This window comes from Falco biarmicus, chromosome 1, assembly GCF_023638135.1.
Source record: "Falco biarmicus isolate bFalBia1 chromosome 1, bFalBia1.pri, whole genome shotgun sequence".
Classification (NCBI taxonomy): Eukaryota; Metazoa; Chordata; class Aves; order Falconiformes; family Falconidae; genus Falco; species Falco biarmicus.
The window spans coordinates 109,386,949-109,413,963 of record NC_079288.1 but is presented as its reverse complement, the minus strand read 5'-3'; the positions used below and the strand labels follow the sequence as shown (position 1 = coordinate 109,413,963).

At 37.6% G+C, this 27,015-nt stretch overlaps 1 protein-coding gene across 8 annotated transcripts in view; it reads right to left on the bottom strand.

The window, feature by feature from the left end:
- The window catches only part of MAPK10 (mitogen-activated protein kinase 10), a 168,978-nt gene that overhangs the window by 74,730 nt on the left and 67,233 nt on the right, over window positions 1–27,015 (bottom strand). For 6 of the 8 annotated variants that reach the window (XM_056359835.1, XM_056359817.1, XM_056359826.1 and 3 more), the window contains 2 exons: window positions 14,638–14,709; window positions 3,010–3,179 (listed from right to left, as the gene is read on the bottom strand). In XM_056359835.1, coding sequence (XP_056215810.1) covers window positions 3,010–3,179; window positions 14,638–14,703 — 236 coding nt within the window. In that variant the 5' untranslated portion in view covers window positions 14,704–14,709. Of the gene's footprint in view, window positions 1–3,009; window positions 3,180–14,610; window positions 14,710–27,015 lie in introns of all 8 variants that reach the window. The other 2 variants (XM_056359859.1, XM_056359868.1) reach the window with 1 other exon arrangement.

The window sequence follows — 27,015 nt, the reverse complement described above, 5'->3', positions numbered from 1 at the left end:
AAATTATTTTCCACTGAAATTCTCCTGCTTACGTGGACATCTATTAATAGAATTCTATGAGAAAGATTTCAGTGTACTCTGTGGCTTTACCTAGGAGCCCTGCAACACCAGCTTCTACAGCATCCTGAAAAACCTCATGTCTCTCCTCCATTCCCCTCTGCCTCTACAATTACCTCTTGGGCTGCAAACAGTTTGCCTGTCCAAGTATACCTGGCGAGGTCCTAAGGCAGCCAGCATGCTGGGCAAGTGGGATCCCACTTCCAAGTTAAGAGGGAAGCTGTTGCTAGTATGTGGAGTTTGGTCCTGAAGATAGCGCTGAAGCAGTCCTTGGCATGGGGTATCAGGTACCCGAATGGTACTGAGAGATCTGATGTTAAATTATTGAAAAATCTATTATTACACAGGCCCCTTTTTCTCGAGATGTGGGAATTACAGTTGTGTGACCAAGCACTAGACAAAACAGAAATGTCATCAGCAGCTCAGCTCTTCCAACATGGGCAAAAGACAGCATGGACTCCACTCGCCAAGCTGCAAAAATTTAGACTAGTCAAGAAGCAGGTCCCTGGCAGCAACTGCTGGCAGCAGCTCAGCTCTGAAAGGGTAGTTAGCATTTACTCTATCACTCCATAAATCCAGATGTCAATAAGCACTAAAGCTGCTTCCAGTAGCTGGGTAGCCTCACTCCAGCCAGACAATAGGTAGTGTCCTTTTACCTACAATTATCTGGAAGGAAAATCCAGAAATTCCCCTTGGCAGAGGGAACAATCAGAAATCACCCATTCATCTCCTACACTCTGCTAATTCTGGCACTAAGAAACAGAACTGCATCCCAGATCTGTTCCACTTTTCGAACAACAAGCCATTAAGTATGAACAGAGCCACGGGATCTGAAAGAAACTAGGACCTAGGTTTTTCCCACTATTTTTGTAGAGGAAATTCTCGTGGCTATTCTTTGCAAAAGAACAAGACTAGCAGAGCAAAATACCTCCTTCACCAGAACCACCAGCGCTCCACAAATAGGCAGGTTTTCAGTGTTATCCTAGATGCAACCCTACATCCATCAAAATACTTAGTAGTTCCTAAATAGTTTAAGTTCCTAAACTATTTAAGTTTACTGTGTAAAGTTATTATTGTTACTATATAATTATCACACAAGTAGAAACTTAAACAACAGAAGATATTTTTATCATGTATTGTCCTCCTTCAGTTAAACTACATACATTTATCTCACGATTTTTTTCATTGATTTATCACTTCACCATTGATTCTTCATGCTTTGCTCATAGTTTGTTAATTTATTTCTGCTAAATTATGCCTCATGACAGGTAGATTACAACATAACACATACTAAGCACAAATGCTCATTATCTTCTCCATCTATTATGGAATACTTCTAGATCTGTATCATCAAACCATAAAAGGCCTTTTGTGGTCTCTTCATGCTACTCAGCCACTTCAGGGGATTTGTGTTAACTTTCACTTGAACTTACTTGTTCTCTGATTTCATTTTCTTTCCTAAGGCATTCTTAGTTTTTGCCTGTCAACTCTTAGTATGAAAGACAAATTCACAGGAAACTGTTATTGATTTTATTCAGCTTAACTTCTATGGTTTTTTGCTGCTCATAATTGATCATTACAGCAATTCAGTTGCAGAGAGGTTCAGCAAAATCTGATTTTCCTCTAAAACGAATAGAGAATAGTAAGTAGGAAGAAAAAACATCAGTTGCTACATACGGAAGTGGAAAAATAGTGCAAAATTAATATGAATCGTACTCAACACAAAGTATGTTTCTTTCCCAAAGCTGACATTAAACCAACCTTTAGTCCTTTCGTGTTTAAGATATGAAATATAGTATTTGATCATTTAGATCGATCTTTGGACTTGTGTGGCCTCAAAGTACATTAAACACTGGAAGTGACAGTCTGAGACCTAAGGATGCGTTGCTAATTGTTGTTACGCTGTCAATTAATAGTGGCAATGCCAATGATCCATGGAAGCCCACTCACCCCTAGTCTAAAGAAGCCTGTTGCTTTACCACTGCCTCCAAATGTAAGGTAACACACACTGCATCAAAGTCAGAAAAGTACAGTGATAAAGACAACAGATGGAATTAGAATTCATCTCTGATCAAGTTACAATTAAAGATCATGTTAGTTACCCTAATACAGGGGTCCTCAAACTACGGCCCACGGGCCAGATACGGCCCCCCAGGGTCCTCAATCTGGCCCCGGTATTTACAGACCCCCCCGCCGGGGGTTGGGGGGGAAACCAAGCAGCCGCAGATGACTGTCTGCCACTTCATCCGCGCGCCGGCCCCCTGGTTAAAAAGTTTGAGGACCCTTGCCCTAATACCTTGTGATTAAACAGGTAACAAATGCCTGCACAAAGACATTTAAATATAAGTCACTGAAATTTAAAAGCCATCTCTAAAAATCCAGAGGCAAAAGCCAACCAGGATATCACAGCTTTTGAACATAATAATTTTGAATTCCATAAGCCTTTTATATTATTTAGGAGTGCTATTGAATTTGTGTCTTTTGTTCGCATTATTCACATCACTGCAATGTCTCTTTTAAGAAACAAAGGAAACATTAACAGTTATCTTTATTTGAAAGGCTTCCAATCTGAATAATTGAGAATGCTATGGGATGTGACAAGTTTCTATATTGCTCTCAGTGACTTTTACTGCACAAAGACTAAAATTACAGGGTTTACTTGGGATATTATTTGCACTGCCTCTGGAAATAGTGCCACAGTTGTCAATTATGATAAAATCTTTCTCCTGCTTTCTTGCTAGTTACATTTTGCTATATGGAGACACAAACCTAGTGCTATCATTCTCACCAGCAGCAGAATTTATTAGCTAACCACTAGGCTCCTTCTGCCTCAGGATGTCTGTTGCCTGACTTATTGTTGCAATTTTAGACAATGTCTGTGGCTAGCAAACTGTGAAGAAATGCAAAAGGCAAACCCTATTTAAAAGCATAAGAGAAACTGCTGATACTTACCAAACTATTCCCTGAGCCCCAGAGCCAATAGGTTTCAAGTTCTGGTAGCGTTTGAGAACTGTGAAGGTCGAGTCACCTACTTCCACGCTGTAGAACTGGTTGTCAACTTTGCTTTTGCTCATGTTGTAATGTTTGGCAATATATGACACATCCACTTGTTTCCCAAATCCCTGTTGTACAGAAGAAGGGAAGGGGGAAGGGAGTAGAAAAAACACAGAAACCAAGGCTGGTAAAACATCAGAATACTGATAAAACACAGTCAGCCTAATTTTCCAATATAAATTCTTGTCATTTTAGGCTCATTGTCATAGATCTACATGAATCTTCAAATGCTCTCGAAGACTTTATCAAACTTTCTTTCACCCAGGAGTAACCATAAAAAGCCACTGATTAAAAAAAGCTAGTGAATTCTCTAGCTGAGGTTTGTGACAGTTACTCTCAGCTACTGGTCTCAGCTTGCTGTTACTGCTGCTTTATGACTATTGGCTTATGTGTTCACACCAATTCTGCCTTCATTTGTATCGCAATAAATCTTTTAAAACAAGAAGATTTACATCCATGTAGAAGTGGGACAAAAGACAGGAATTAGGTTCTTCATTATTGGTCAGAGCAAATAAGTCTATCCACATGAGCACTAACTCTTTCCCTGAGCATGTGACAAAAGGCCTTGAGAACCTTTCAGCAGGAGTTGCAAAAGAAACAGAGCAGTTTACGAGACAAACTCTGACCTGACATGGGCTCAGTATCATGGACAGTATTCAGCAGCTCAGGAGATCTTCCCAAGTTCTGTGTTCCTACGTACAGAAGAGTTCCCTCGTGACCTGACAAATGCGTTAGTCCTAAGCAAAGGCTAATTTTTGTGACACAAAGACAAGTCAGTGTAAATTTTCTATGCTTGCAGGGAAACTAGCACTGCAGAGCTGTAACCTAACCCAAATTTGCAGAATTACTATGCAGAAAGTGACATTATAACCATTTTATGACTATGAGTGAGCTCAATTCCCTGAAAACTATGGAGCAAAGCATATAGTAATTTCGGATATAAATCAGAATTTAATGTCTGCAATTTAGATTCTATACTACATGATGCTGAGCACAGGATGCAAAAGTTCAACACATTACAACAGATCTGTCCTCAAGTAGTTGACAATTCACTAATAGAAGTCAAGATTTTTCCAAATACCTTCTATAAGGAGAAGTAAAAACTGAATGTGCCTCTCTCTGCTGGTCATTAAAAATAGATAACTAACCTTGCTGAGAACTTGGATTCTCAGGTTTGCCTTAGTATGATTAATACTCTTTTTCTGTTTGTTACCTCACTGGACGGACCATTGTTGCTAGACAGTATTGGTTAATCCTAATGACCTCATTTAGAGACTTTGAAACATTTTAATAAACGTAGCTGTTCATTCAAACAGAAAATCTCATTTTAGAAGATCAATTAGAAACTTGTTAATCAGATAAAGCTTCCCCTCCCCAAATGCAGAAAGTAAGAGATTTATCAACACTGACACAGTGATAAATTCAAGCTTACAGAGAGTGAAACGACTCCAAAAGAAGTTTGAATTTTTCTCATTTGTGGACAGTCTGCATCTGATTCGCACTGTGCAGCCTCAGCCTTAAAACTCCTTCCATTACATGAAGAGATACATAAATTTGGTTTGCTCAGCTATTCATACCAGACTTGGAATTGAGAGGCTTTATTCTAATAATATGCTCCTGATGGTCAGGAAATAATCACAGCTCCCTCTGGCCAGACAAACACATTTGCAGTGTGGTTTTTTTCTGATGTCATTATCAGAACAATGCAGATGATATTCAGCATTAACACCCATTACTCTGAAACCGATGTTATGTAAAGTGTCAGCACAAAAACTGCATTCCTTAATGAGCCTGACTCCCGGCCAGCTCGTCTGGAAGTACAGATACAGTGACTTTTTAAAAGAAGCCACATGACTCTGTTAAGGCTTGAGTGAGCCAGGCCTGCCATAACTTGTTTGCATCCTCTCTCCTGAGCTACCCAACAGTTCCTCATGCAGTATGGAGCTAGGAGTGAAAAGATACTTCATCACTCTACATTTAGAACCCTATGCACATCAAAATTACTTGCTTTGAAGTTACACTGACCTTGTGAACTGCTAGCCTCAGAATACCATGCTGCCTACAGTGGAATTCCTGAGCTACTGCAGTTCCAGCAAGTGGTTATTTCAAATCCAGGAATGTCTTAAAAATCAATTAAAACAGCTCACAAGAACCACACTACTACAGTATATATATACTTAGTTATATGGGCAGTTATAAGGTAGTTATATATATATATATATACAGTATATATAACTACCTTAGTTATATGGACAATTAATGCATGCATCTCAAAGTTGATAGAACAGCCACTTCCTAAATGAGGACAAGGAAACTGCAGTTTTGTTTCACTCTAAGATTAAGCCAAAAAAGATTGTCCCATTACCAAGGAAATTCATGCTCTTAATAGAGCATGTCAATGTTAGTTTTAGTTTCAAACTCAGATTAAGAAATTCTTCTCAAAGTCTTCAAACCTACATTGCTGATCTTAAAGAAACCTAAGCATCACATTTTTGTCTTGTTCTGTTACATTCTTGGTGGTCACTCCAACCCCTTCCAGAAGCCTTGGTGCTGGTATAGCAGTTAATATCCCCATTCCCTGCTCCCTCTATCTACACCATGTAAGGTGTTTCAGATTCAGGTTTTATTGCATAATGCTTACAAGTTCTGTACTGACAGCTTAGGTTAAAGCTTTGGTTATCTGACAGCAGAAAGGAACAGAGGCCTAGAAATTTCCAGTATACGCCCTTCTGTATACACACCTAAAATAAAGACTTCCTTCAAATTTGATTGACACCGACATCTTAAGAAACTAGGAATTTGCACTTCATTAATAATTAGCTGGGGAAAAGAAGGGTATCCACACACATAGCAATCAGGTTTACTCCTCAGAATATCATAGTAAAGATGCATAGGTCTTGTAAAGAAAACTGAATTTCACTGAGTTAATGAATTTTCAGGTAAACTTCAAACGACCTTGGGCAAGCTACAATACTGGGGCCCCAAAGTAATAGTAAACGCTCAGGTGTGAAACAAAAGCAAATTTCTCCATCCTTTTTCATTCAAACAAAACACATCAGTTTCTCAGACCTCTATGTCACATGAAAGATTATTCCTCAGAGACAAAGTATGCATTGGAGTGCCATTTGTTCTTGGTTTACATAAATATTTGGACAATGGAATTTCATTACTTCAACACTGACTGGAACTTAACTTTCATTTCACACGTACTAGAATGCATGCACCATTATTTTCTCTTTCCAGTTCCTAACTGAAAACTTCTAACACATAACTAATGCCATTCTCTTTCCTCCATACTGAGAAATTTAAGAGTAAGAGAAGTAAAAGTTTTCCAGACTGAAAACATAGCTATTTTGTTGGGTTACTTAAATGCACAGCCATATCTGCAATGATGTTTGCTTAATATCCCAACAACTGGGGAGGAGGAAAGAAAATGAACTGTCAAGACAAGCTTTTGAGATGAAGGACAAAGATACTCTCACCATTATTAAATGCTTAGTCAAAATATATTTTGCTTTCAAAGAACAATTATTAAAAAATTGGTGAAATTCAATAACTTTCTGCCTCACACACAGCTACAAATTGTATCCTTCTCTTTTTTTTGTTTCACAGCATTGAGAGCAAACGAGAGGGTTAAAAGCACAACCGCAACACAGTGATGTCATTTTCTGTATTATGAGATGAACTGTTTCCTGATATCCCATTTTATTTGTCCATTTCTTCTCCATAAAATAACTATATTTATTACATTCCACTGACAGATATCTGTTTCTGAACACCATTTCCTCTAGTATTGATGAGCCTGAAATACCACAATTTCTTACAGCTCAATATCTCATACATCTTAGCTTTTACAAATACAAACCATGCTAACAGCAGTTTAAGCTAAATTACTCTCCTTTGCATTTCCAAGACAATGAGGTTGTCACAGAAGCTGCTGGTAGGCATCAGCTGAGGGGAAACTTTACCTCAATATTAGCATCCTTCCCTGTCTGCACACAGAAATACCTACAGAAACACATCAACTTTGAAGGGTGCTATGATTCAAAGCTGCTGAAAACAACTAAATGACTCCACAGGTGTGAATGCAGGTGGGGAAAAGAATTAGATGGAAGACTGAAAGGCTAGCTTCTAATTTGTAGTTGGCACAGGACCCAAAGATGAGCAGGATGCACAAGAGAGGGTGTTCAGAGCTAGAATCACAATGGCTCCCCAGGGCCCCCTTGTCACCACCCCATCTCAGACAAAGAGACAGCCATGGAGAACAGCACGTTTCAGAGGTGGATGCCCTCGAATCTCTCAGGATCCAAAAGGATAGTATCTTAAAGCTACAATTTGACCTTAAAAGACAGATGATAAGACTATACAAAGTGGAATTCTGAAGCATGGTAAAATCCTCAGAGTCTTCTTGCCAGCTCCGAAAATGTACATGCAGGCGAGCCCTGCTCACCTGTGTGCATCTGCTAAGTCAACAACACTATTAATTTAATGGCTATCCTCCCACTTGCACAGCTGTGATTTTCTCAGAAGATTCAAGTGCCAGAATTCTGAGATGAACAGACATTTACTGAACCCTTTGCTCTGGATTTAATGGTCAGGGGATTTTCTGTGTAAATTTGGATGGCCGCAGAAGCCACAATTTGAGAAATACAAAGTATCTTTGCATAGAAATGCCAAGAAAATTATTTTTCTTTATGTATTAAGTATATGCCACATTTATGGCAGAAATATTATCTATTTTTCTCACCATAAAGCTAGACTGCTCAGTAATTCTGGCTCTCCCCAAACTCAAAAGTCCACAGATAGTGATCAAATCTCCTATGAAAACCAGGTTTTTCATCTTGTGTGTGTTTGGGTGTAGTTTTACAGATTTTTCTCTTATCAGCCACATCACACCATAGTTCCCATTTCTTCCACCTCATTCCCATTTTCTAAGGATTGTATTAGTCACTCAGGCTTCCTGATTTTAGTCTGTTTTGAGTGGGATTTTTTAATTTCTCTGCCTTCTTTTAATCTCTCTCCAGCAGTCTTGTCCTAGCCCCCCAATGCAACCTACCCTCCTTTATGAAGTCAGTCTTTCAAGTAGCCAACTGACCCTGGCAAACTACTCAACCTTGATCGATTAATCATTGATCTTTTTACTATATTTGGTTTTTTTCACTCTATTTTAAAACATCGTATTAAAACATTTTATCAGATGTAGTACAATATTCACAAGTGCTGTTCGGGGTTGGTTTTTTGTTTGTTTGTTGTTTAAACACACTGTCCTTGTTTAACCTTTTCTAACAGATAGCAAAACCCCAACAGCTTCAGAACTGGCTGTTACCTAGTTCTGATTACAGAAGAAGTAGCAGGACTGCCTTCTGTGTCCTTTTCGTCAGTATCTACTCAAAACACAAAGCAAACCACTATTTACATATTCCTCACTTGTCCTCCACATGTTCACTGAGCTTTAACTAATTTAAATTGCTTCTTTCTTACAGGCACATTTTTGTAGTTCACTTGTAACTGTGGTATCATGTGTTGCTCAGAAGTCACTGTGACCCAAAGGTGACTGCTTCATTCCAGGCCAGACTTCTAAGAAGTGAGCAATATGTGAGTATCCACACAACAAAACAACTAGTTCCAAATGATTCCTCATTCCCCCGATGCCTGAAGAACTCAACACTGACACAGGGGTAACATCCAACCCTGGTCATTGTACCAAAGAAGGAAAGGATAAGATGACTGATCAAGGAACACTGACAGAAAAAGATCCCTTGAGAGTGAGGTTTCTTTATGGACAGTACGTAGTCAGTGACCCAAATGGAAAATGTAGCCAAAAATACAGGAGAGAAAGATTTAAGAGTAAGTGAGAAAGCTACGGTAAAGATGTTCAGAAAAATCTCACCCAGGCATAGCTCCAGAGATTGGAAGCTAGCAAAGGCACACTGTGGAACTGTGTCCAAACCAGGAAAACAATGGCAGCAGCCACATCTAACTCACAGGGCAAATGAGAAGAGTGGAAATATTGCAGTTTCTATTGATCAGTTTGTTCTGAGGCCCTAGATCTGAAAAAGAAGCAGTAACGTGGGAAGAAGCAAGATACAATTAAGATTAGGAAAGAGATACGGGATTCACTAAAAGTTGGCCAAAACATCACAACACTAAGGAATGAAAAGTACAATTTATCAACAGTAGTGAAGGGAACGTAAAAGTACGGTGTTAAGAGCACAAGATAGCCAAGATGGGATTAACAGCTCCTCTTTATATATTGCATATACTGATAATACAGTACATTTCAAATGGTTTACACTTCTCAGGAAACTGGAATTACACTGAAATACTGGGTATTGTTTAAGAAGCTTTCTTCCAGTACGCAAGCAGGGCAGCAAGATGACTGACTACATGAAATGCTATGCCCCGATGCACAACATGGTTTCCTTTTAAAAGAAGGGTAAAGTATGTAACAACAGTACAGATGAAGTAGTCAAAAGATTAAATTTCTCAAAATAATTCTAGAATTACAATATTCACTGGGAAGACAATAGGTGCTTGAAAAGATTCTCTATTTTATAAAGAAAGATTGTAAGTAGCTAATAATTTAATCATACCTTTTGTTAGAAATAGACAGCTCTTGATACTACGAAGTATCATTTCAGTCCTAGAAATCTTAAGATACAGGTCACTGCTCATTGATGGCTTATGAATACCAATTAATCTCCCATTGGATAGAAGGCATAATGATAGGACATTCTGCATCAAGACAGCTTCTTTAACGGTCAAGTAGTAACTCCATCCCATCTGATTAAAGCACTAGTTGTCATTAAAGTGGTTTATCAAAGTTAAGATAAAATTAAAAAACAGACCAGATGAATCAACCAATCAATGGAGAACAATGCAATTAATAAAGCTGATCTTTTCTCTATGTAAAACGATTTTTTTGTAAAATAATATGACTTTTAAATGGTCATTGATGCAATAATGCATCAATGAACGTGTTTTGTTCAAGACAGGTTAGCATAACTGTTGAAATAAAGCAAGTTAGCAGAATTCAGGGGAAAAAGATGTTACAGAGAAATTAAAGCTTTTAAAAACTATTTGGTTTGGGTTTTTTTAAAAGCAGGAATTGAGTAGAAATTTGCAAAAATACCCTTGACATGCAAACTACAATTTCAGTGTAAGGTTTTCTTTCAGTGGCATCAGTGCAGCACCAGTTCCAATTTCAGTATGCAAAAATGCTAACATGCTCTATCTGGGACGTGAAATTAAACTGGTCAGTAAAGACAAGGGATGATGCTGCACCGAAGAAACAGCATGTGAATTTACATTCCTGATTCACATTAGAAGTTTTCTCAATGTGCATGGCCAGGTCCCTGCTATCTCATTTTGGTAATCCAATGTTCTGCTTTTCTGTTAAAAAATGAATTGCTGCAGCACTACGGAAATACTATAACATACAAATTCTATAATAAAGACATGTTTTTCAAAGACAAGAAAATTCAGTACTACTACTGTAAGTATAAAAATCATAAAATTGTATTCTAAATAAAGGTATCCTATGCAGCTACAGTTTAGAAAACTTGAAAATATTGACAGGCTATACACATCTTGATGTTGATTAAAAAAATAGTGAAAAACTAAATGAAGGAAAACATGGATGAAGTAGTAAGTATCCTTTAGGTACTGTTAGCTATTATTCGGCATTTAAAGCTTAATGACCTATTCAAATGTGTAGGACCCTACACATTTTGAGACTTCTTATTGAAGATAAAACAGATAAAACTTGGTGATAGCCTTACAGAAGCCTAATTAAATTCTATAAGCCTAAAAAAGAATTCTTCTTGTCTTACCTTTCTATTATGTCCTTTTCCTCAGCCTTAAAAAAGATGGCTGTTTCGGAATATGATTTGGCTAGCAATGTACAGTAATGCCAGACAGATATTTTTATACTGCAAACGGGGGGCAGGAAGGGGTGGGGGGAGGGAAGGCATATTTACTGCGCTTACACTACTGAGTATTTCTCAGGAAGGGCTTTTCTTTTTTCCTTAAGCTGGAAATCTTCAAGACTCTATTCCTGCTGAATTAGCATTTCATCATATAAAACTAGTATGCTCAACGACATAAGCTCTGTGTCAAGAGGAACAGCCTATAATTAGGTATATGTCACTTTCTTTGATAGCACATAAAGCTATGCCTTTTGGGCCATTAGAGAGAAATTGCCACAAAATATTTATTACAAGAAAAATGTGTCCACACTACTAACAATCATTGGAGTACTTCTCAACATGGTACCTTTATACAAGACACTACAGTACAACTCTATATTTTGTAGAAAGTCCACAGTGATACACAAATTCCAAACGGGAGCAGGACTTCTATTCTATGTGGTAAACGTAAGTCACAAAATTGCAGTAGCCCACTGGATAAATTGTATATTCCAGTATACCATCACTAGAGGCTCTGATCTTAACAGATCAACAGGGCAGGATCAAACTGTACCACAAAGTGACCTTTTCTGTTATCTGTTGCATCCTTATATAGTAGAAATAATTTTTGCATCTGTTGAGCTACATTTAAAAATGGAGTTGAATTATGTTCACTGGAAACTGCATTTTCATGGTCTCTTGTCTAGATACTGCTGGAATTCTTGTTAGTTGCAGACACCTCAAGATTTGAGTGGCAGTATCTACCTCTTGCTGATGATAACCATTCTGATGTCACATCAGCATCTTTTGTTTACAGTAGTTCCTGAACATCTTAGATTTACTAATTCAGCAGGTAGAAGTTTCCCAATGGTATAAAGGAACTTTACACTTAGAGCATAAGAATGAATAGTAAATCATAGGGCATTTGATTTCCACATGAGCATGATGAGTGCACATGAAATAAACAATATTACTATCTGGAGACTGTTGAATAGTCTCTAAATAAAGATCTGGATGCTTGGACCAATTATTACCTGGATACAGATACAACTCACATCCCACCCTGTGCAACACAAATGAATCCACAACAGCTAAGGTCTTAATGCAATTTTTTTGTACTTAATGATAACTATGTGGTTTATTGTTATTTGGATCAGGGTCTATTTTTACGGAGAGAATAAATTAACATGAAGCCTGAACCAGCTTTTATCCTCAGGACAATAAATCTGAAGACCTTGAAAAGTTATTTGTGCAATAAATGCTTGAAGGATAGAACCCTGTTTATGCAATGTCAGGATAGTACCTCTTGCAAGTATTTATTGCATGACTTCTCTTTGGTTACCTGCTGTAGGCATTAAACATGAATCAGTTTCATTCAGTGATAAAAATTAATCCAAAACACTGTTTACTTCATCATATATATATATACTTCAACAAAAACACTGTAAGTACATTTGGTTCTGTACATGCCTCTGAACACTTTTTATGAAGTCAGGTTAACAGTAAAGAAATAATTACAGTGGCACGTTTCCACTAAATCAAGAACCCAGAGTGCAGTGACAGGAAGCATTGGCTATATGTGGTCATGCACTGATTGATGCCAAGACTAAAGGAGCACTGAACATCCAAGGAAGTGATTAAGAGTACCCTTCCTCTGCACATGTAAAATAGAAATGTTTCTTTACAGCTCAGCTTGGGTCTAAGTAAAAGGAGAGGAAAGCTGGCCAGCAGAACTATGCAAAAAACTGTCTTCTGCGCAGTGAAAGTATTTTTTTTCATTAATAACATCTTTTCTATACAGATCTTTTTAAAATTTCTTTTTCAGAATTTTGTAATTTTTTTTGCAAGTGAACCCTGTTAAAAAATTACAAAAATACTATGTTTGATAAATCCTTTCTTCTCTCAAAAACAGTGGAACAACTAAAACATATGCACATGAAGAACAAGAGATATAAAAGGACAGAAAAGACAGTTAAAACAGATTATCAAACTGAATAGCCAAGATCCATCCTAGAGCTGATGATTTAAAAATGCAAAGCCAACCTTCTCAGCAGAACAAATATTTAATACTCCTAAGTTAAAAAGCACACAATAAACCTCCCAACACCTGTCACTGTTCTGTGTCAAATGCTTACATACAAGTAAAAGCCCTTTCTTTTTTAGAATTTTACTTTCAGTTACTTGGACCCCATAAGTAACATAAAGGGAAAAAAAAAATTACCATAACCCCATTTCTAAAAATGTAGTATTGTTCTCATCCCTCAAAAAATGAAGAATTTCCCTAATGCCCCTCCAGCTAGTTAGATTACTGGTGTCCCACCTCAACAAAAGAACTATGAAGAAACAGAATTCAAACATAAAACACTGTTCAGAAGTGAACAAAAAAGTAGTCTTTCATCCAGGATGGGAAAACATGCACAGAGATTTGTGACATATATATATATACACATACACACACACTAACTAACTTAATCTAACCAAGAGAACCAAAAACTGGACAAATCAATGTGCTTTTTTCTTCATATCACAAAGTCAGTTCCAGCCTTGTAGACTTCCAAGCACTGTGACCAAACAATTTAAAGGGTAATTTAGAAATACAGAATTGGCTATGGTGCAGTCTCAAGCCTCCAGAACCTACATAGCACATGGTGTTCAACTGGACACGAGACAAACCCCACACAATTTTAATTACCCATGGCAATGTATTTGGAAGAAAAGGGACACCTGGCCTATCGAAAGTCGCTCTTGCTTTAACAGCTTGATATGATTGAAAGTTTTATCTGCTCAGCAAGGCCGCACGGTCGTGTGAGAAAGACACCCAGAACGAAGAAAACAGGATCTTTGGCAGTTAAGCAGGCAGAAAACAAGAGCTGAACTGGGAACTGATGACCACAAGAATGTCAACAATTTTAATGATGAGACTAACAGCTTGTATGCTTTTAACCAATTAGTATCTGTATAGCAGCGTGTGAACAGTGTATGTAACCAATAGAATTAAGGTGTGATGTGTGTATGAATATTAATATTGTATAAAAGTTTGCAGAAACTTAAGTAAAGTGGCTTCAACTAGGATCACATTGATATGTTGTTGAGTCCGTGATTTTGCTCCTGCAATTACCCTCCCTTCACTTCTAGGAAAGTTAGGTTAAGGGACAGAACATTGCAGTCACAGGCTACAATGTAAAAGGCTCTGTCTCACAAAACCAGAGACTAAGATAAAATAGTTTCAATTTGCATATTTCTGTGAAAGCATCGGTGTACATACAGTTATGTTGTGTAATTCATCATTAAGTTTATTGGAAGTACAGCCAATTTTTTCTGTTTGCAAAATCTGCTATTATTTTTACCTAAAAAGAAATCTCAAAACATAACTGACATTTTAGCAGAACAAAATTAACTATCATTAAGAGTAAACTACAAAATAAACTTCAAAATAAATAGAAAAGTTATTTTCGTGATGCATTTTTCTATTTTTTTATATTTACTTTCATTCTTATAACCAGTTACTTGCAGTAAGCTGCTGAAATTCACTTCTGTTTTTTATTTTATTATGGCATGAATTGCAAAAATGAAGTACAAGTATATACTGTACCTTGTTTTACCTGTAAGGAACACACACCTGACAAAAGGCAATCTTCACATCCAGAGTAGGTTCACCACAATAATACAAGAAATGGCGGCTCATAAATACCTGCAATTAAAGAAAAGTAAACAGAACTCTTGTATGTCCCCTGATGTGCAAGTACAATGCAGCTCTATCTACACGTGGATTACAAAATCAACCTGAGTTGCTACCAAGGCTGTGAACAGCAGATAACGGTTAGAACACTGAACTGTAAATAGGCTCTAAATTCTTTCCGATGCTTGTCAAGGTTATGGCCTCAAATATGACTTGGTTACATCTGCAAAATTTTACAGTAACTGATGACATACTTCAAAGTTTATCATGTCACTTGCATATTCCTACATCAACAAAAATAAAAATTGGGTCAATGACATTCTAAACAATGTGGGAATGGGAGACAGTTACTATGGGGAAAAAAGAAGTCCTAAGCTGACAATTACTAGGAAAGTTATAGAAATGGAAAGACTGATTACATCACTGTATAAATTCATGACACAACCATTTTATAAATATTACATGTAGTTCTGGTTCTTCTCTAAACATTTTAAACAACTAGAAAAGTTACAGAAAAGGCTGGTAAGAAGGGACCCAAGCACATACAGGTGCCTTACATGAAACAGCTGCAAACACTGAGCATTTTTTTTTAGCCTAGAAAAGAGCTGAGTGGAGATACACTGGAGATCCATAAAATGAGTGGCATACTGAAAAGTGAAAAGGAAAACACCCTTCCCTGTTTTTTTGTTGTTGGTTTTTTATTTTGTTTTGTTTTGTTTTTAAAGAAGCTTGTGTCATCAAATTAAGGTCTCAAACAACAGATGCAAAATCAGCAATAGGAGCGAGAATTCTTCACACACTGTTTTGTCAGACTGTGAAACTCCCTGCCTCACATTGCTCTGAGTGTCAGAAGTCAACGTAAGTCCTACTATGATTAAGCAAATTCACATAAGGAGGAATCTGCTGAAGGCTATTAACCTCAAAAATATCACCTCTGACTCCAGATAACCCTGAGTCACAGTCTGCCACTATATGCTCACCCTATTTTTAGATTTTTTCACAGGCATCAGATATTGGTCAAGGGAACCATACACCAGACCAAACAGGCCTCCCTATGTACCCTATGACAGCTGTTTTAACTTAATTCTATAGTATTAAATACAGCTCTGACTAACCAATACTTTCCAAGCTGCATTCTAGCATGGGATGTCAATGGAAAAAACCCACAGTAATGTTATCAGGCTGAAATAGGCAGCTATGTCACAAAACTTTGGAGCGCATTGATTCTTTGGCATGACCCTGCTTCAAAAAAACCCCAAAACCTACCAAAACTTTTAACAGTAGAATTAAAAAACCAGCAACTTTTAGGTAGAAGGAGATAGAAAGTATAGAAAAACATGTTCTTCTTCTAAATACAAACTCACTGCAAAGACTTAAAAAAAACCAAAAACCACCTGTAGCCACAACTCCATTAAGATATAGCCATGATTTTGAAACACTGTGTGCCTTCTTATGGTACTTGTCTTCAACAGGAACAATTAACTAACTACATGGGCAAATGCCACTAAGTAAGAAAAGACTTAATTTGGAGTAACTTCATCTCACGCAAAGTGATCAGGACTCAAGAAACTACAAGAAAGTATTCAATACTTGCCAACTTGAAAGCATCACATGCTCCCACATGTGTTTAATTTTTAATGAATGAATGAATGAATAATCCTGTTATGAAAGCAAGTGTATGACCTTTTCTGCATCACATTACAGTGTCTGCAATTGCTGCCTCGTTGCCCAATGAGTCATTACCAGAGCCTCACACTCCACAGAGGGTTTATATTAAAATGAGAAAGAGAAAGAAAGATATTTAAAAAGCTTTTAACATTAGTCATATTGCCAGTGATCTCTGGAAAGCCAGCAGATAATTACTCTCATGCTGCAGATATATACACTATGAAATGCTATTGGTTGGATTCATTATATTGCTATAATAATCAATGACTGAAATGTCATTAGTCATAACATACCACATTCAAGACAGTCTAATAGTGGAAAGTGAAAAAAGGAAAGGAAGTGAATTGGGGAAATTTGGTTTCTCACTAAATTTTCTGTGACAAGCTACTGAGAAGACACACTTTGTATTATATATGCATTACTAGTCATACACAGCTCCTCAGCTTTCCACAGGAGTGACTGTAACTGTTAATAGTCACCCTGGGCAGAGCAATAGGCTGGTGAATTTTATGAACTGGAATACATTTTATAATTTATTATGTTGTCCTTATATGTAGTTACTGCTTATAAAATAACAGAATATGATATGTTTTAATGGCTGAGATCAATACTCATTCCTCTGTACATGAGATACATCAAATGAATCACTAGAGATCTGAGATCCTCCAGTTGCACACCAGGAATGAGAATACCTTTCTGTAGCACAGAGGTTTGTAAGACTGTATACCCATGGCAAAACAGATTTGAGTTCGTGTTTTATGTAGTGCGTGCCTTCATATAGTGAATTCATGAGATTCCCTTCAGTGCTCTAAGTAATCACACATGTATGCAAATTCTAATTTCTTCACGCAAAAAATACGTTCACACTCAACTGGGTAAATACCCTTGATCATACCTCCTCCGGTGCTAGCTGACACTGCATCACTAGAGACATTGAAGAAGTGTCAATGTAAGGCAAATAGAGAACTGGCCTGATGCTGAAATAATTGTGTCAAAACATAAAGTAGTCAGAAAACAAGAAGCTAGTGACAAACGGCCTCACTCACTAGGGATGTGAGCTTTAGGTGGGAGCATAAGCATCCAATACTTCTTTACCCTGCTCCTGTCGCTTTATCTTTTCAACCTTGAGCACAATCACCCAGGGTGGGAAGAACTGGGAGAACAGAACAGTGCTGATGCAACAGAACACCTTGTGCTGGGAAGCCAGAGATCACAGCAGCATCACAGGGACAAAAACCCTGTCTATGAAACACCAACACCATAACTGGATCTTAAATTTTCATCATGATTAAGACATCTGTATGCCTGAAACTGTAAAAACATACAAGTCTCAGCAGCAAATAACGTGATCTACTTTCAGGTAAGACAAAACCAGGAGGTACTAAAAAAAGGAGGAGGAAAGTAGACATGAAGGCAAGAGTAAGATAATACTGAAAATCCTCTGAGCTGTCCAGTGGCATAGACCCAAGTGAACTGCTGCCTGGGACTGTGAAAATACCACTGAGGCTTGACCTCTGCGTGGCCTGCTGCTTCACCATCCTCTTCTTCACTCCACTCCTCCTCCCTTATCAGCAGCTACTCTTCCAAACAGAACGTGGGCTAATGCCATACCCCAGTTTCAGGCGTGAACTTCCCTTTCCCCTCAGTGCTGCTACCAAATCAGTGTTTTTCTAGAGAAGGATCGTTTATTTTTAATAATGCTTACCTTTAAGGTTAAGGAGTCAGGAGGATTATGTCATTATTATTCAAACAGCTGTTTGAATACTGAAACGATTAAATCAATACTACTGGATAATTACTGAGAGCAGAGAGGAAACTGTGCAATGACAGTAGACAAAGCAGACTAGAAAACCAAGAGTAACTGTAGTTTTCAAATATAGCCTTTTGCACTAAATCTTTCTGCTTGTCCTTGAATTCTTTCCTCACCCTCAAAGCTATACGATGCTGGTACCCAGTGAATGTCTGGGCAGTTTGGCAACCAGTCTTTTGGCCTTGGGAGCCTTGTTTTCCTTCCCAGGCTGTACTGTTGTTCATGTAATTGGTTTCTGGATCATGGATGGAGATCCTATGTTTGCCGTATGCCCAACAGATGCAAACTTGGAGCTTGAGGAGTCTGAACTGTTGCTGTACTAGTCCAAAAAGAGTCTCAGCACTTGCACCCACCACCCTGCCTCTAAGCTGCCACGTAACAAGCTCTCTTGTCCGGAGAAAACATCACAGTGACTTTCTTTTCAGAAAGTATCTCCACGATGGTTTCTCATCTCTATGTCTCCTAATCAACAGGCAAATCCCTCATGCCCCACAGATATTGCCTTGGCCTGTCAAAACATACTTAAGGCTTTTTTGTGACAACACAGAAGACAAATGTGGAGCCTCAGGAAAGTTCCATATAACTTCTTAATTCAGAGAGACGAAGGAGCCAGCTGCCCTGCTGTGAAACTGCTTTCTTCATCAGGCAGGACTCTTCACCTCACTCCCCAGCAAAATCAGCTATGTCAGACACACCAATCCAGGGCTGAAACAAGGTTCTTGATGTGCAAAGCTCCAGCAGCTGTTTGACATATATTTAAAATAGTGTTTTAAAACAGTTGCTGCAGTTTAAATCAATCAAGTCCCAAACCAGCCCCAGTGCTATTCACCTCCCACACGCCTAAGGCTGTACTCAGAGAGGTGTTTACATGTCCCACACAAAACAAACTTGAAACAAATCCTTCACATCCTAATTTAATAAATAACCTTGTGTGAAAAAAAAATTATTAAAAAGCACAAGTTCCCGTTTCAACAGAAATCAAATGGCAGCTGAAGAGATCATAGACAGCACTATTTGTATCTAAAACATCACTAGATTTAAACCTGGCACAGTATGGCTGCAAACTGGAAGGTTTTAACAGAATCACAGGACATCTCCCAGTAACATGTTATAATCTATTCCCAGTCCCATCAAGTGCAATAATCTCAATAATAAGGGGAAACTATATATATTCATATCAAGAGCCAAATCCGGCATTTATGCTTATCTGGTATTTCCACCCAAATACATCATGTGCACAACTGGTACAGTGCCATACTGCTCCCTGTCTTCACAGACACATAGTTCTATACTCGTGCTGCAAAAGGCTAATTAAAGTATTTATTTCTGCCTCATTATATTTCATTCAAGAACAGAAAGATTCAGAGCATGAAAAAAATTAATGAAATAGCATAATCATTTAAAGTTATTAAAAACAAACAAAAAAAAATCCTGTCCCACTTCAGTGAGAGGGGGCAATTTATCAACTCAGCTGTCACTATAAAACCTTCTTGAAAAACACTAATGTTCAAAGATTAACATTTATGAATTATTAATGCTTCCTGTTTTGAAGATGTGTTTGAATCATTTCATGCATATCCAGTACTGGAATTCCTCTCTCCTTAATTTGAAAATACATACTCTTATCACAGCAGCTTATCAGTTCTCTGAAGCTCTGAGTAATGCTCTCACTTCTGTAACTATAACTTTCCTTTACTGAAATTTGGCTATTCTGCTCTGCATAAACAAGGAGAAAAATAAAGAAGTTGCAGAATATTGTCAGTATACTGCATCTTTCCATTTAACATCTTTGTATTCTGAACGTACAAAAAATGAAGACCTCACCAAAGTCACATAGTACGAGAAAGGATACCACGAGAGAATGGTAATTTCTGATCCCCAGACTCCTATGGAGCTTTGTATGTGGGCTCTGTCTTCTTTAACATGCTGGATCAAGAAAGAAGGGATGCAATTTGCTCAAATTTTTCATATAATCACTGCCAATTATGATTGGAATGTATGTCCAAATATACTATTAAATTGGGCTTCAAAGACCAGACCTTCAGATTTATCAGCAACTTTTCTAGAACTTGATTATTTTTTTTTTTTCACATCTAATTTAGAGCACTACAACAACAGGGCATTTTCAACACCAGCTTCAATGAGACTCACTGCTCGGCAAGAAGCTTCAAGACCTGACAGAGGATAAATATGAACTGAAATTTGCTGTTGTGTTTATGCTCTTATTTTAATTATTTTTGGAATAAGTGAGGAAAGCAATGGTGTGAACAGGGTAATTATTAAGGTTAAATCCCAGCAGAAACAGATCATCTTCCACTGGGATGAGAAGTGATGGCATGTAAAAATTCATAAGAATCATGCAAGCAGCTCTAAAATTCAGCTGCTGGAAAATAAAGGAGAGTGGTAAAGAAAGAATTTAGGAACAGCACTGAAAAGGCTTTCAAAGGAAATATACATGAAAAGGAAAAAAGCATACAAGCTGAAAAGATAGGGGATTGATATAAGCAGGTTTTCCTAATGATCACAGCTCACGTGCTGAAGACAGGAACAAATAAGCTCCAAGTCTGGCCTTGCCACCAGCTACCCGTGTATTCTCAAGTCAATTGTTATGAGTCTGTTTTCCACACTTAAACAATACCTGGTGTAAATGTCCAAGTTTTAACAGTCCAAGATGCTACCTATCTATACCTGGTGTAAATGTCCAAGTTTTAACAGTCCAAGATGCTACCTATCTAAGTAATACTTACTTTTATGAACAGGTGCTATGAAAGAAAGAACGTGGTTCTGTGAGATGCTGCAGCAGATTAGCTAGTCAAAGTTTATGATGATCTCGTCATAATCTCTCATACCACCTTTTCATTTGTAGCTGAGTATCTTAATTTTCTGATGCAAATTGAAAGGCAAAATAAAATCCAGTAACATCTTAGAGGCATTAAATTAGACTTTGATGTTGGAAGCAGCTCTGAATGTGCACAGAATGAACATGCAGTGATAAGTGTACAAGACCATGGCTACTATCGTCACTAAAGAATGAAGAACTGGAAAGACCTGAGTACAGTAAAACACTACTTGCTTACCATAAGATAAAAACCTTTACCACAATGGTAAAAGCAAGATTTATTTCTTTTTTCCTCTGCATTTTTTCAATTCTGACATTTGGTTTTAATCTGCTTTCCCTTTCTGGGGGAAAAAAACTCACAAACCAAGCCAAACACAAAAAAATGAGGTAACCATCTCAGCACAGCTGAATGAAAAATTCTGCCCTCTCAGAAATTTGCTTTCCTCTATTCAACAAACAAACAACACAACAATAAAAACCTGTTTCACAGATAAACGTCAGTGGTAAAACTGCTTGAAGGTATATGTAACGAATCTCAACAAAACTATTTTTAACACACTCCCAAGCCAGAGCACAGCCTTCGTACCTAATTCAATTTCAGTTAAATTTCCCTTCAACACAGATGGCCCTGGCACTGTATGACTGGTGCGAATGACATATATTCTATAGAATGCATAGAGAAAAATACTCAATTACTGTCTGCATCAAGCCATATCAATAAAATTAATAGAATTCACTAAATTATATATTCTAAGCTGTAACAGTTTGGAATTAATTACTAATACATTGAACTGTATGCTATTTTATCTCCTTCTTAATACGCTGCTCTGTTATGCAAGTTAACCCCCCATTAATGAAGGGTTCATGTAAAAAGAATTAATACTCTAGTCAAAAGCTAAACTCTGACTTAGGGAGAAACATACGAAAGATCAGGGCACTTAGATCCTATATATCCTGTTTCAGGGTACCTTCATTTTGTGTTACTATGGTAGAGTAAATAGGAATTTCTATCTCAGTTTCATACAATTTAGAGGAAAAAATCATGGTTTTGGTGACTTAAGAGGAACAAATTATGCAAACAAAATAAAATTTAGCCATGCCTTTACTTATTTGATGAAAAGTTATATTACACTCCACCAATGTTCATGTTTCCTATATCAAAGTTTGATGACGAAAGTATGAAAAGCTGTTTAGGACTATGGAATAACCTGCTTAAATGAAATGTCTGTATTTTTCATCATAACTTAAAAAAAAATATGTATAATTGGCCACTGAACTGTGGTGGCCAATTTACACCTCACAGTTATTCACGAACAGAATCACAGAATCACTCACATTAGAAGGGACCTTGAGAAATTTATTATCCAACCTCTCTGCTCAAAGCAAAGAGTTGCTTTAGTTGTTTGCCAAGTCAGGATCCTCAAACCCTGCTTGGTTTGTATTTGCACATTAATGCAGTAGCTACACAACTAAACCCACTATTATTCTAAAAAAAATGTAAGAAGCTTAGTTCTGGAGTACAAGCCTGTGGCCATGAGCAGATTACACCGTAAATTCTGCAGCTACAAACCAGTTTATTTCTCAAACAACTAAAATCCAGATTCCTTCCCTTCTGAAAAGCTTTTGCCCCTCCTAACCTTTTACATTTGTGTATTTTAATTACTCCCACAAGAAAAACACTACCTGAACAAGTCATCTCAGGGATGCAAGTAGGATTTATTGCAAAATCACTGCAAACTGTTAATACCCAATAGCAGCTGCATCTTGTTTAAGAAAACACAGAAAATGTTTTGATGCTTTCTGGGTTGTATCGATTAAAACTCTAAATATATGAGAAAAAAATCTTAATGGAGTAAGAAGAGGCCTTGTGTTTCTGATAATCTATAATTACATCTAATATGATGGGAGACCGGAAGGAACAGCATGTTTGCTGCTGGCCTATATCCATTTACTTACACTGCTGCTGTTTGGAACGTATGTCATGCTACTGCACAAAGGCTAAAGAAACCAAGACTCTCTTCAAGTGAGACAGGGTATAAACCCAGCAAAACCAGGTGTTAACTTGCTCCAATCTAGATGTAGTTAGTGCTGGGTAAAAAGTTTGCAAAAAGATTATTTGCTATGTGCTAAATAAAATACTAATACAGAACAATTTTCAGGCTACAAGCAGAGCACACAACTACACAATGTTTTCTTCTTTGGCTTCCATGGCTGTCTGCATGTGTTATATGTAGCACATGTACACTGATACGATAATCACTATGTTCTACTAATCCCATGTAGGCTTGTTCTCCTTTCTCCAAGCAGACACTTCTCCTTAAGTATAACATCAGATTTGGCCACAAAGTTCTTACATTAACCAAGCCCATAACTACATAAAAACTGAAAGTGCAGCACCTATACTTTCACTGATGCCCAACTTCCAGATGCCTGACACATGATTTGCAAAAGAACTTACCTTACTATATTTAGCAGCTAGACCAAAAATAACAGAAAACGAAATAAAAATCCATTCCTACAAGGAATAATAATGATAATTATATACCTAGTGAATACAATTACAGTTCTAGGGTCTGACAAACAATGAGAATTATTTAAAGAAAGCGTATCTACTGCTGCTGAGTGATGTTGCTGCAAGTGTCTTTTTTTTTCCATAAGCAAAACCAGAAATACAGTAGCTGATTAATGCAAACAGAATCATGAAGATTATTGTTAGCTACCTGTTATACAGATGACAGCACATTAGAAAAAAAATTACAGTTTTGTGAACTCAGACTGGACAGGTAAGGAGTGATTAAAACCAAGTCATGTTCTTGTTAGTTCTTGTATACAAATAAAAAAAGGAACGTCACGTTAAAACTGAAAGGTTAACTGACACAAGAAAGTAAATTAAATTTTTTTGCTATTTTCTTTGTTCTGTAGCACTGGAAAAAAAATACTTTGATAAAGTCAGAGGGTGGGGAGTTCAAAGATGGTAAGTAGAAACACTTCTTCGTGTACATTTCTTTTTAGATCAAGGAATTGATGTATCATTGCAGAAAGTGCAACAAGGCTAGGAATTTAATAGAGGAAATTGAGCCTTTATGAAAAGCAAGGCTATCCAGGTTTATAATAGCTAATGGTTACAGCAAATACGATATTCTGGTTCAGGACTTCAATTAGGGTCCTCCTGTTTGAGGCCCACTGTGCATGTAATGTCCTGTACGGTTATTTATGGATTCTTATATTTACCTGTGAATCTTCTGTGGGAGACCAGGAGAGGCAGATACAAACAGGACAGCCAGAACACTCCCATGTTCTGGATTTGCTGCAACAGAAACTTTGCATCTCTGTTGTATGTACAACAGCTTTTTCAAGCCTCTGTCATTTCAGAAGGTGTATTTAGAATATCTCTCTTTTCCAAGGTTCTTGCATTTCTAACAGGCTGTCACAGATTAAATAAAGGAACAGGGACAAGAGATAATGGGGACAAAAGTGGACTTTCTTGAATCCCACGGCCAGTCTCCATTGGCCTGGGAGATAAAGCTGGCTCACTTCAAATATTACCCCACAAAACACTGACCCCGCAGAGGGCCCAGCAGTTTATTTCAATGAGCAGGGACTCCAGAGAACCATGATGCAGCACACACAGAACTGTGTATGAAAATAGCCTAGCTTTGGTTCTCTTCCCAAGTGTGAAATGGCCAGCAGGAATCACATGTGACAAATTCAGGCTACTTTCTTGTGCCCAGTGGCACAAAACAACTTGGGTGAAGTTAAAACGTTGACAGCAACTGAAAAAAGATAACTTTCATGCAAAATACTTTTACTGTAGTTGTTATCTTTTTTATAGTAAATAAAAACATTACAGCATGAAAGACATTATATTATCATGGGCCATCATGTTCTTTCTCTAGTTGCAATTGGAGAGCTATTTTTCCAGTTACATTTCCCAATTTCACTTTCTGAAATAATTTGTTTTTTCTCTCTCTGAGTTTCCAGCACACCAGATCACCACATCGTATCCTTAGAAATACACAACAGCATACGGACAGAGCATAAAGATGTTTGGTCCTACTTCACTCAGTGGAAAAGGATTCAATGAATTGAGGGATTTGGGAATTAACCTTTTATATCAGACACTATCTGTTCAGAAGTGTGTCATCTATTCCAAATGGAAAAAATTAAACACAATTTTTCATAAGCCATTCATTAAAACAACCAAAGAGAGAGGAAGAAAGAGATTCATGGAAGTGAACTAATACAGCAGCATAAAAGTTTCTACAGTACTGAAATGGAAGGCAGCATATTAAGATTCCAGTAACAATGTAAAAAACTCTTCTCCACATCACTGCAAACTCAGCTGAAGGTGTAAGGGCACAGTTGCCCTCTCAGCATGCTCCTTTTAACCAAAGATGAGCTTCTCCTAGTGCTTTTGTAAGAAAAAAGGATCCAAAGAGGCAAACTGGGCAATTTTCTGGACAGTTTGGGAAAAGAGAAAATGGAAGGTGAAACAGGCTGTTTCATAATGGCTCCCTCCTCATTGCCACCAGGACACAGAGACACTTGCTCATACATCTTTCTGACCGTAGGGAAAGATTCCTTGTTACAGGTAAACAGCAATTTGGAATTGATTCTGCCAGGCAGAGGCACACAGCACCATTTAAGAACACAGACATCCCCACGGTTAGAGAGAAATGCTGTAAGTGCATTAAGGCATAGATACAGCACAGATACTTTAGACAAACAAGTTAACTGTCTGCCTCTCTTACTCTCAGGTAGCTGTCAAAAGCTTTCAGAAATACTTGACCCTGCCGAAGAATCAGAGAGTTCAGAGACAGGAATAAAAGGCTTTCAAAATCTACGGAAACGCGCAAGGTCAAACACCTCACATGAAATCAAGATTTTCACAGGTACTGAAGAGAATTCAAACGTGAAATGACATCAAGAACTGCATTCTTTCTTGTGTCGCAGCTCCCCTCAGAGCTGGGCCAAGGGGTGAACAGCAACAAATACCGGTGTCTGATCCAGTAAGCCAATGGGGTTAAGAACAGTACAGGAACAAGTTTCATTTACCTGGATACACCAGATGGATTGAGGACTTCTCTCCCCAAAATGCTGCCACTATAAGGTATGGTAAATCCTAGCAAGGACAAGCTAAGGATCCTTGAGAAAGTCTGCCACCAGAACTCTGCAGTGAGTAATGCCAAGAAGCAAGAGAGAGAGAAAGACTAAAGAATAACTCAAATGATAAATCTTCGTATTACTTTGGAAAAGTTTGGACTGCAAGATCCAAGATGAGCACCACAAAGTCATACATTGCCATGATCAGGATAAACATGTATTTTATGTGAGTTACTAAAGAATTTAATAAGTACAAGAACACAACCTTATCCTACTTTTGACTGCCATTTTAAATGTAAGTGCAAGAGTAATTCTCAAACTCTTCCATTTAGCACCTTCTTAAGTATTTTTTAAAAACTGCTGCAGTCCATAGCTTGCTTTTCTCATGGTTTTGGCTGCTTCTTCAGCTGTGACCCAAATACCAGAGCTTCCTCATAGCTGTAACACCTTCTGATGTCTATAATGCTAAGCTTTCTTTAGGCTTACAACAAAACCAGCAGTGTAAATATTCTGTTTTGTCCAGCCCTTCACACGGATTTAATCAATTCTGCTCCCTATAAATCATTAGCCCATTTGCCTAATACTCATCCCAGTTAGACTACAAGCTTGGAGAGTACAGATGCTACACATTTTGTAAAGCTTCATGCTTACATACTATCAGATGAGTATTAAATAACAGTAACAATAATCACACCCTTTACATGTGTGCATAATGCATATGGTCATCTAAAGAAGAGAAAGCTCTTAAGGGACATATAAACCCACACGCCCTTTTTTTTCTAGGAAAAAAAAGCGATTTAGTGTGTGCCCAAGGCATAAATGCTTCCTAGTACTCCCATGAGGACAGTGCAGCTTCACATTAGCTTCAGTGGAGGCCTGTGCTCATAAAGCATAACAC